This window comes from Odocoileus virginianus, chromosome 7, assembly GCF_023699985.2.
Source record: "Odocoileus virginianus isolate 20LAN1187 ecotype Illinois chromosome 7, Ovbor_1.2, whole genome shotgun sequence".
Lineage (NCBI taxonomy): Eukaryota > Metazoa > Chordata > Mammalia > Artiodactyla > Cervidae > Odocoileus > Odocoileus virginianus.
Window position 1 is genome coordinate 64217484 of NC_069680.1, and position 11508 is coordinate 64228991.

The 11508-nt window shown below is 35.6% G+C and overlaps 1 protein-coding gene across 4 annotated transcripts in view; it reads left to right on the forward strand.

The window, feature by feature from the left end:
- The window catches only part of ADK (adenosine kinase), a 533995-nt gene extending 522836 nt beyond the window's left edge, over window positions 1-11159 (forward strand). For all 4 annotated transcript variants that reach the window (XM_070470873.1, XM_070470876.1, XM_070470874.1 and 1 more), the window contains one exon: window positions 10355-11159. In XM_070470873.1, coding sequence (XP_070326974.1) covers window positions 10355-10479 — 125 coding nt within the window. In that variant the 3' untranslated portion in view covers window positions 10480-11159. The remainder of the gene's footprint in view (window positions 1-10354) is intronic.
- The last annotated feature ends 349 nt before the right edge of the window (window positions 11160-11508 follow it).

Here is an 11508-nt window from a genome sequence, read left to right on the forward strand (position 1 = left end):
GTATTTATTGAATCTGTCCATAAATATTCTGTGTTTGTGCAACTTTATATATGTGTACACATCCTAGTTTTCATCAAATGAGAGTATACTGGGCTTACTTGAGTTTTCATTTACTTTTATCTTGTAAATTGTTTCATAGCAGCTTAATGAAGATCTAACTCATTCTAGTTAACTGCTTTCTGTAATTCCATTGCATGGATTTATCTGGTCACCTCTTCAAATTGTTGGGTGTTTTTTTCTTTTTACATAAACCACATAGCCATATGTGATGTTAATCAGAAAAGCTAACTCATGTTTTTTACTGTGAATGTTGAATGACCAGTAATGGAGTCTACTGGGTTTTTAGTTCCAGCCACCATGAAAAGTATTAGTGAAGGAACTATATATGAAAAAGAAAATACTGACTTGTAGACTTCATTCATTACCTTCTAAAATATTCTGGCTCCTAAGTGTCTTTATTAAGACTTTCATAATTACTGATAATATTTCTATGGATAACACTAAGGAAATTCTACATGTTGTATGTTTTCTACAGTAACTACATGGAATGGACAACTTGAGCTAGGTAATCTCATTGCCTTTTGTCCACACTAGCCGTCACACCTCTAATGTGCCTTGAGAAAAAAAATTAACTTAGTACTCCTCTCAGCACAGTTTAAATTATGTGTCAGGGTTCACCTCAGACAGTGGATTCAGTATACTAAAATTGACCACTCTTTTTAACAGCAGTAACAGAAAAGTCCAAATGAAATTAACCAGAAGATAATAAACCATATTGGTTGTTAATGGACAGAGGTTTATTCTGAGAACTCTGGGTCTGTAATTGCTCCAAGATTCAGAGCCCTAGGAACCAAATTCAGTGTCAGTGAGAAGCCCTCAGGTACACTGTGCCTCAGCACCCCGAGACCTAAGGTCCATGACATGACCAACAGTGGGAGGGGCCCTGGAATAAGCCTATCCGTGAAAGGATCAAAGAGGAGTTAAAAGTCACAGAGAGAAGGACTCAAGTTAAAAGGTACAACCACGGCCTCAGCATGTGAGTTCTTGATTTGGAAACCGGTACTGCTGTTTCTTGTTCACCAGTGTATGTCTCTTGTTCCTGTTCTCATGGCTGTCTTGAAAGGCATATACACAGAGCCTTACCATTCATTTTTAACATGATGTACTAATGGCCTCCCCACAAAGAGCTTCTAAGGTATTTTTTCATATTGAACACCCATGCCAAGTCAGTTGTTTAAAATTTTACTTCTTGACTTCTTGTTTGGCCCAGAGTCTTTACTGAAAGAGTACAAAATTCTTTTTTAATTTATATACAAGCCATATTTATCTGCTATAGAGTCTGCTAGCTGCATTCTTTTAATTCATCACATTCAGTGAATGAAATAAGAATAAGCATTTTGTTTACTTGCTGGCACAGTATTTGTGTATACTAACAGAATATTGTATTTTTCCTCCCTAAAAATACTTTATTGAAATAATATCTTAAAAATACATAGAACTTTAAAAAATTGGGGTGGGAGAGCCAAAAATTCTACAGAAAAATAAGCAAAAGATCAGAAAAAACAATTCACAGAAAGAGATTAGTTTTTTTAAACATAGAACAAGGTCTTCAATCTCATCCATAGTAAGAGAGATGCAAATTAAAGTTACTTTAAGATATGTTTCTAACCCATCAGTTTGGCAAAATCAAAAGCTTGACAGTATACTCTGTTATTGAGATTGTGGGGAAACATGCGCTCATAAACATTACTAGTGGAAATACAGAAGGTTTAACCCCAAGGAGGGGAATTTGGCAGTATCTAACAAAATTACTTACGTATTTATCCTTCGACCTCACAAATGCCACTTCTAGAAATTTACCTGAAAGGTACACACACACACCCAACAGCACAACAGCACACATGCAAAATGTTATTCATTACAGAATTATTGTAATTTCAAAGCATTAAAAACTGGTGAACATCCACACATAGGAGATGGAATGAATGAACTCTGGTGTATCCATACAAGAAGCTGCTCTTTGGCTATAAAAAAAGAACAGGGAAAATCTCTTATGTATTAGTATGCAGTGATGCCAGGAGATATTTTAAGTGGAAAAAAAAGCAAAGTGCAAAAGAGCATATATTCTTTGCCACTCCTTTTGTATAAAAAAAGAGGAAATAAGAAAATACACAGATATCTGCTTTTACAAAATAAACACAGGAGTTCAGTTCAGTCGCTCAGTCGTGTCCAACTCTTTGCAACCCATGGATTGCAGCACAACAGGCCTTCCTGTCCATCACCAACTCCCAGAGTTTACTCAAACTCATGTCCATTGAGTCGGTGATGCCATCCAACCATCTTATCCTTTGTCTTCCCCTTCGCAAGAGCAGCCATCAGTCTTTCCCAGCATCAGGTTCTTTTCAGATGAGTCAGTTCTTCTCATCAGGTGGCCAAAGTATTGAAGTTTCAGCTTCAGCATCAGGCCTTCCAATGCATATTCAGGATTGATTTCCTTTAGGATGGACTGGTTGGATCTCTTTGCTGTCCAAGGGACTCAAGAGTCTTCTCCAACACCACAGTTCAGAGGCATCAGTTCTTCGGTGCTCAGCTTTTTTTATTGTCCAACTCTCACATCCATACATGACTACTGGAAAAACCATAGCTTTGACTAGATGGACCTTTGTCGACAAAGTAATATCTCTGCTTTTTAATATGCTGTCTGGGTTGGTCATAACTTTTCTTCCAAAGAGTAAGCGTCTTTTAATTTCATGATTACAGTCACTCTGCAGTGATTTTGGAGCCCCCCAAATAGTCTGTCACTGTTTCCATTGTTTCCCCATCTATTTGCCATTAAGTAATGGGACTGGATGCCATGATCTTAGTTTTCTGAATGTTGAGTTTTAAGACAAATTTTTCACTCTCCTCTTTCACTTTCATCAAGAGGCTCTTTAGTCCCTCTTCACTTTCTGCAATAAGTGTGGTGTCATCTGCATATCTGAGATTATTGATATTTCTCCTGGCAATCTTGATTCCAGCTTGTGCTTCATCCAGTCCAGCATTTCTCATGAAGACAAACCAAAAAACAGTGAAATTGGGTACCTCCAATGGGGAGGGCATAGGTTAAAAGAAAGTGACACTTCTCTGAGCATACCATTTTTAGAATTTGTAATATTCTACATATTTTTAAAGAAAAATTAATAAGGATGAAAGTGAGAGATGAAAATTGAAATCATGACCTCAGCATTCTTTTCATTCTTAAGTAAGTGAACCATTCTGAGAGAGTCAATTCCTAGGCAGGTTGATAAGAAGTTTGAGGGTCCCCAAGGAGAGAGAGGTCTGGAATTCTCAAGGAGGAGGAAAGGACAAACTTTTTTTGTTCCTCTACATTCCTTAGGATTATATAGCAATAATGTATCCTGCTTGAGGACAGTCTCTGGAAAAAAACCTTTGGGCTAATCCTGTTATCTTAAAATGTAAATTATGGGAGTAGGTCTAATAAGGTCTTTACAGCTGCCAGGCATTCTTTTGATTCACTGTAATAGCTAATTAAAAGTATATAACTACATTGCTAACACTAGTGAAGGGGTACTCTTTTCTGCCCCCTTCTGATGTCTATGTCAGAAGCTTTCTCTATCTCTTTTATACTTTAATAAAACTTTATACACAAAAGCTCTGAGTGATCAAGCCTCGACTCTGGCCCCGGATTGAATTCTTCTTCTCTGGAGGCCAAGAATCGTGGCGTCTTTCGTGGTTCAGCAACAACCTGTCAATTCCGAAGTGGAGTAAAAAAGAAAACCAATCTAAAGAGCATACTGAACACAGTATTTGAGCATATTGGAGAACAGCAAACCAATTCTAAACTGTTTTTAATAGATTTGGGGTTTTGTAAAATTAGTAGTGAAGCAATTTTGAAGCTGTTTTGGAGATAGTATAAAATTAAGCCAATAAATATTTTGATATTGTTGGAAGCTAGGGTTTTCACTATGGAAAAAAGTACAGAATCATAATAATGGACTGGAGAAAGGTAAGAAAAAGTTCTATGGGGATGGATTGGAACTGGAAGTATTGGTGTCAATTCAATTTCTAAAATAGGTCTGTGTACATGTGTATATATGTGTACATATGTGTGTGTATAAATACATATATAAAGGTACACATATAAATGTGTACATATGTGTGTGTATCTGTATCCACACATGTATAGAAGTACATACTTCCTAGCTCCATTTGCTGACAGGGTCTAGAAGCGAAGAATGCACCTACCTCCCATACTTTGTTTCGTCTCTAATACCATTTCACCCTAATAGGAAATAGGTATCCTTGGGAAAATGGCAGGTTCTAAGGCTGAGATAGGGTGGGCTTAAGATGAGCCAAGAATATAATTCCAAAAAGTAAGGAAGTACTCAAAAACAGTATGAGGGCACATCCAAGGACACATGAGCCAGCTTGAAGGTGCTCCCACTGGTAAAAACTGGGACGTTTTGAGCACCATATAGAGCTGTATTGAATGATAAACCATTGATTAAAAAACAAGAGTCTGTGCCTCCTTATTGATACACAAATAGATGAAAAATAGTAAATGAGATTAGAGATAAGCTCTTGCATATGGAATGTCAAAAGCTGACTGATAAATGTGAAGGGAGTGCTCGAGTTAGAAAATCATCATGGTTTAAGTTGCTTCAGTTAGGAATCATGAGTGAATACTAAATTTGGGAGAAGGGATTGGAATTCTTGATAGGGCGCAGAATATCTACCAGCAGACTCCTTGTTACATGCAAGAGAAAATATAACTATACAGTGGAGAAGTAGGACAACATCTTGTTCAGGTGATCAAAATTATCACCAGTGAATAGCAGCCAGACATAATGTGTTCCTAAATGTGATACCGTTGAGAAGGACACAACATAATTTTTCTAGTATTCTGGCCAGGAATGCATAATCTGAATTTAATCAAGAAGAAATATCAGACAAACCAAAATGAACATCACTCTATTAAGTACAGAGTAGGGGAAGACTGTATTCTTCAAAAAAGTCCTTGTACATAAGTCGAAGGAAATGTTCGAGATAAGCGAAACTAAAAATATGGCAAATCCTAGACTAAATTCTATCCTAGATGGAAGAAAAATGTTATGAAGGACATTAATGGGTCATTGACAAAACTGGAATATGAACAGTCAATCACATAACTGTATTCTAACACTATTACTGAAGTCGATGACTATGGTTATCCATGAGACTAGCTTATTCTTGGGAAAGATGCATAGATAGATTTAAAGGTAAAGGGCATGACATGCCACTTCTTCTCAATTAGTTCAGTGGAGAAAATTGTGTAAAAAAGAGAAGATGGGCCCAAAAGGAGCAAAATGTTGACAATAAGTACATCCCAGGTCAAGGATGTATGGATGCTATTTGCATTGTTTGCAAGTTTTCATTTCTTTTTTGGCACGTTTTCTGAATTAGAAATTATTTCCAAATGTAGTTTTTAAAAAATACATTTTAGGCCAACTAATAATAAAAATCTAAACTTAAAAAATTGTACAGAAAAACATTATGCTAAGTGAAGTAAGGCAGACACAAAAAGCCAGGGGTGGGAGGGAATGGAGAGTTTAATAAGTATAGTTTCTGTTAGAGTAATGAAAATATTCTGGAAATTGATAGAGGTGATGGTTACACTACATTGCAAATAGACTTAATGCCTTAAATTGTACACTTTAAAATGGTTGAAATGGTAACTTTGAGGTTATGTATATTTTATGCAATAAAAAAGGTATCTTGGGAATGTTTAATTCTTACTATGAAAGAATTTCCTGTGATTCTTTAAATATAAGCTCCTTTATTTTTTTAAACTATTTTATACAACTTGTGAGGACTCATATCAGCTACTTTATGAAGGCTCAACTTATAACTGATTTTATCACATCTGTAGTTCATCTCAGTTAGAATTTAAAAATAGGTTGTTAAAAAACTGATATTCACCCAGGGCAAAGGTCTCAGCTTTTTTTCTCCATCCAGGTTTTCCACTTGTCAAAGCAAATGTCTCTTCAGGGGACTTCACTTCAATCATCAACTAGCTCTTCTATTATAAAGAGGATGCTGGTACTTACGCTTCTCAAAAATATTTCATAAACATAAGCTTTCTTTTCCTCAGAAAGAACATACCGGGAGGAATGAGGAAAACAGATGTTCCTTATAAGTCTTCTAATAGACGTGTTTCCATTGTAAGCTGATCTGACTGAATTTGGCATCTGCTCCATTCACTGTGTGGGCTGAACAGTTTAGTCTCACAGTTTGGCTGAAAGTTAATATTGACCTTTGACTGTTACCTGAAAACTCAATGATAAAATACTCTTACTAAACCTCTTGAGAGAGTGATTTCACATTCTAAGCAAATGTCTTCAAAATACATCACTCCATTAACCAAATTAATTACTCTTTGGTTGGGCGTACTTATTTATTTTATTGGATACAGCATTCCCCAAATCTGACAAGGGAGAAGCCTGTGTGGTCAGAATGGTAGAAGAGAAAGAACATAAATCTCTTATAATGTTCTCTACAGGTCACTATACCACAGCTTTTAAATTAACCTTAACCCCCCAGCTGCCCAGGGCCTATGAGGCCTAAAAGTCTGGCTACAGAACAGTTTCTCATTATCATCTGTTCTTCTGTGTTTGTGAGTACTGCTATAGCATCTTGGGTTTTCCTTAGAGGGGAAGTAGCCCCAGATTTTTCTGTTTTTGACTATCTTATTTGTATCTACAACAATTTTTTATGTAGTTTTATTGCAGTATAATTGACATACAATAAACTGCACATGTTTAAAGTGTATAGTTTTACAAATGTTGACATATTTATACACCCATGGACCATCACTATGGACACATTTACTGCGTCCATACTATTTGGATTGTTTCCAATTTGGGGCTATGCCAAATAAAGCTGGTCTGAACATTCATTTACAAACCATGGTTAAGTACCTAGAAATAGAAAGACTGAGTCTTTTGATAGGTGTGTTTAACTTTTTTAGACACTGATAATTGTTTTTCAAAAAGAATCTTATTTTATAGTCTCGTAATCAGTATTTTGGGCTTTCCGGTGTCTCTGAGGTAAAGAATTCACCTGCCAATGCAGGAGACGCAGGAAACTCAGGTTCGATGCCTGGGTTGGGAAGATCCCCTGGAGGAGGAAATGGCAATCCACTCCAGTATTCTTGCCTGGAGAATCCCATGGACAGAGGAGCTTGGCGGGCTACAATCCATGGGGTCGCAAAGAGTTGGACACAACTGAATGGCTGAGTGCACACACAGGCAATCAGTATTTGAGAGTTTCATTTAATCTGTACTCTTGCCAACGCTTGCTTTGTCAGTCTTATTTCGTTTTAGCCATTCTAGTGGGTGGGCAGTGGTATTTCATGGTGGCTTTAATTAGCATTTTTCTAACAGATAATAATGTTGAACATCTTTTCCTGTGCTTTTTTGACATGTTTATCTTCTTCACTAAAGTCTTTGTGTAAAAGTGTTTAATTTAGCAAAGTCAAAATTATTTTTTCTCTCATAAAAGTTACACTTTTTATGTCCTAAGATCTTTGGCAAGTTCAAAATCACAAAGATTTTCTCATAAGTTTTCTTCTCAGTTTTATAGTTTTAGCTCTTGCATTTAGACCTGTAATCTGTTTCAAGTTAATTTTGTGGTTGGTGTGAGGAAGGGTAGAAGTGTGTGTGTTTTTTTTGTTTTCACATATGGCCCATCCAGCTCTTCTAAGAACATTTGTTTAAAAAGAAGTCTATTATAATAACATGGAAAAAAAGAAAGATTATCCTTTCTCCATTGAATTGATTAATACCTTTATAAAAATCAGTTGATGATATAGAAGTAAGTTTATTTCTAGATTGTCTGTTCAGTTTCACTGATTTATTTGTCCATCTTAATGCCTGTACCACAGTGTCTCAATTATTTTAGTTCTATAGTAAATTTTTAAACCAAGTACTCTTTGTTTTCAAAGGTCTGTTTTGATTAGTCTAAATTCTTTGCATTTCCACATAAATTTTAGAATCAGCTTGTCAGTTTCTATTAGAAAAGCTTGCTGGAATTTTGGTTGATATTACATTGAATCAGTAGAGCTGATAACAATATTGAGTCTTCTGTTCTCTGAATAGTTTATAGCTCTTCATCTTACTTAGCTTTTTTTTTTTTTATCTCTCAGCATTGTTTTTTGCTTATTTGGGGTTTTTTTTCTCAGCATTGTTTTGTCATTTTCAGTGCTGAGGTCTTACACAGCTTTTGTCAGATTTAGGTATTTCACATGTTTGGTAGTATGGTGAAGAGTATTTTTAATATCAATTTCTAACTGTTCATTGCTAGCATATACAATTGCTATATATACACACATTACTAGTACAAAAATAAAGTTGATTTTTGTAGAGGAATCTTATATCCTACAACTTCACTAAACTAACTTAGTAGTTCAAGGTAACTTTTTTCTAGATTCCATAGGAATTTTTACATAGACCAGGATTTCTCAGTTTTGGTATTATTGACATCATAGGATATTTAGCAGCATCCCTGGACTCTACCCTCTAGTTGCCATTAGCATGCTCTGATGCGTGTATGACATTGCCACATGTTCTCCAGGAGGCAGAATTGCCACTGTTGAGAACCATGGATATAGGTGGCCATGCCATCTGCAAATGAAGACAGTTCTACTTCATTTTCGATTTTGATGCCTTTTCTTTCTTTTGTTTGCCTTAGTGCACAGGCTAGAGTCTACAGTCCAGTGTTTAAGAAAAAACATTCTTTCCTTGTTCTCAATTCTAAGGGGAAAAACATTTCGTCATCTTCCATTAAGAGTGATATTAACTGCAAGGTTTTCATAGAAGTTCCCTTCTGTTACTAGTTTGTTGAAAGTTTTTTTTAGAAATCCATCTTGGGTTTCATCAAATGATTTTTCAGCATCTGTGAAGATGACCTTATGATTTTCCTGGTTAATGTGGTAGATTACATTGATTTATTTTTGAAAGTTAAACCAACCTTGCATTTCTAGGATAAATACTACCTTATCATGAATTATTATCTTTTTAAATATACTATTGGATTGGATTTGCTAAAATATTTGCATCTTTACTGGTTATAATATCAGAGTAAAACTGGCCTCAAAGAGTGAGTCAAAAAGTATTCTCTCCTTTTTAGTTTTCTAGAGTTTGTATAGCATTGACATTACTTTTCTTCTTTAAATGTTTGGTAGAATTCAGCAGTGACACCATCTGAACTGGAATTTTCTTTATGGGAAGCTTTGTAATTTTAAAATCAAATGTTTAATAAACACAAGGCTATTCAGGTTATCTATTTCTTCCTGAGTGAGCTTTGATAGAATGTGTATCTCCAGAAGTTTGTCTAACTTGTTAAATCTGAACACTTTATAGTTCTGTAACACTTTATTGGCATTAAGTTGTTAATGACATTTCCTTATCCTTTTAGCATGTGTAGATGTTATAGTGATATGATGTCTCTTATTATCAATAGTGACAATTTATGTCTCTCCTCTCTTTTTTTTCCTTCTCGGTCTGTGTGTGTTGATTGTACTTCTATTCCTACTTCCATCTTCTCAACTCAGTAACTGTCAGGCTCTACCTTGGTTTTTGTGGCCTGGTAGTTTACCTCCTTTATTTCCCTTCCTTCATGTATCTTTTGTGACTGATGTACAATATTTGAAAGACTTCGTTTCATATACTTTGCTTTTATTTTAAAGTTGTTTCTGAAGAAAGGGTAAATCTGATTCTTTTATTTCATCTTGATCGGAAGCAAAAGGCCTCAGCATTGTTATATATCTTATCATATTTATTTTAATGTCAAACTGATCCATGTTGCTTGACTCTCGATATTATTTCACTGATACTTATGGGAGTGAAAAAGGTATATAAGGTCCTTCATAACTTTTCAACTCTCAGATTTGTTCTTGGAGAGATATCCAGATGATAGAGTTTTTCCCAAATAACAACTCTCTAGGAATAACAGCAATACAGAAGGAATTCAGAGAGATAGGCAGAGGTATAGCTCATAATTTCTCAGCTATAAAGACCAAAGATAATACTATTTGGCCAGTAATTCTTTCTTACAACCTTTTGCTCTCAAAGTTAAAGGAAGGCATGATCATTTATGCCTAAAAAGACTAGATTGATTTGAGATGAGTTGTCGTGTCCCAACTTGAGCTCTTTAAAAGAATTATTAGGGAAGAACCCTCTAACCCTGGAGGTTTGACACTTCACTATCAAGACTAAAGAAAGGCATAGGTACGTAGACCGTATTTTGTTCTGACCCATATGACATTTCTGATGCTGTTACACAATGCTCATGTTTTCCCCTTCTGTCTGTGTTCCAGGTTTTCTGTCTCAGCTGGTCTCCGACAAGCCCCTAACTGAATGCATCCGTGCCGGCCACTATGCTGCAAGTGTCATAATCAGGAGGACGGGTTGCACCTTTCCTGAGAAGCCAGACTTCCACTGATGGAAAAGCATGAAACTGCACCCCAGGGGTACAGACACTGCCCTGGTTGTTTCCTGAGAATTCCCGTATTAATAAAGAAGAAAATTAAATGCCACCTTTCCTGCTATAATAATTTTCATTCTTAATTTAGGGGGTACAGTAATGCACAATAGAATCTTTATTCTCTCAACAACCTAAAGTAGGAGATTTATTTCCATAGTTTGATAGTGCCAGGTAAATGTCAATTAAACAGGAATATAGTATTTCAATTGAAAGTTTTGTTTGATTTTCCATTACATTGTAAATTCAAGTGTACTAAGCAAAGTGATCATTTTTTTACATTCTGCTTTGAATGCAGATGCAATTTAATATAATAGATTTTTTAAAGGGAATTAAAGATAATACATAAATCTTTAGCTTTTGTACAAGTATATTTAATTCAGAAGTGTGTTTATACACATATACACACACGTGTTCATATATGTACCACATATATACATGACAAATGGTTAAATAAGGTACAGAAATATTTATCTTCCCAAGTTATGCCAAGTAATTTCCTCAGTGTGTACTTAAACATGTAATAAACTTTGGATAATTAATTTGCCAAATTATAAGCTATATTACAATATTCAAGTCATAATCTTATATTTACCTATGGTACTCTGTATTTGATACGAATAAAAACTTGTTACAGAGGGCTTTTTTTCTGTCTTTGTCCTGTGCTCAGCAAACTAAGAAAGAAAGGTAACTGTCTAATCCTGGGTCCTAAAATATCTGATCTGTTCATGGAGATAGAAAAAACAACATAACACATCAAAAAACAACTTAGTGTTGGAGACCAGTAAGCCACTGTTTTCAGGAAGACAGAATGGTATGATATAACTTCTGCGGAATGCCCTGGCAGACCAGTGGTTGGGACTTCATACTTCTGCTCCAGGAGGCACAGGTTCAGTCCCAGGTCAGGGAATTAAGATCCTACATGCTGTTGTAGCATGCCCCCCACCCCCCAAAAAAATCTAAAACAAATGGAACCTCTGGAGTGAGACT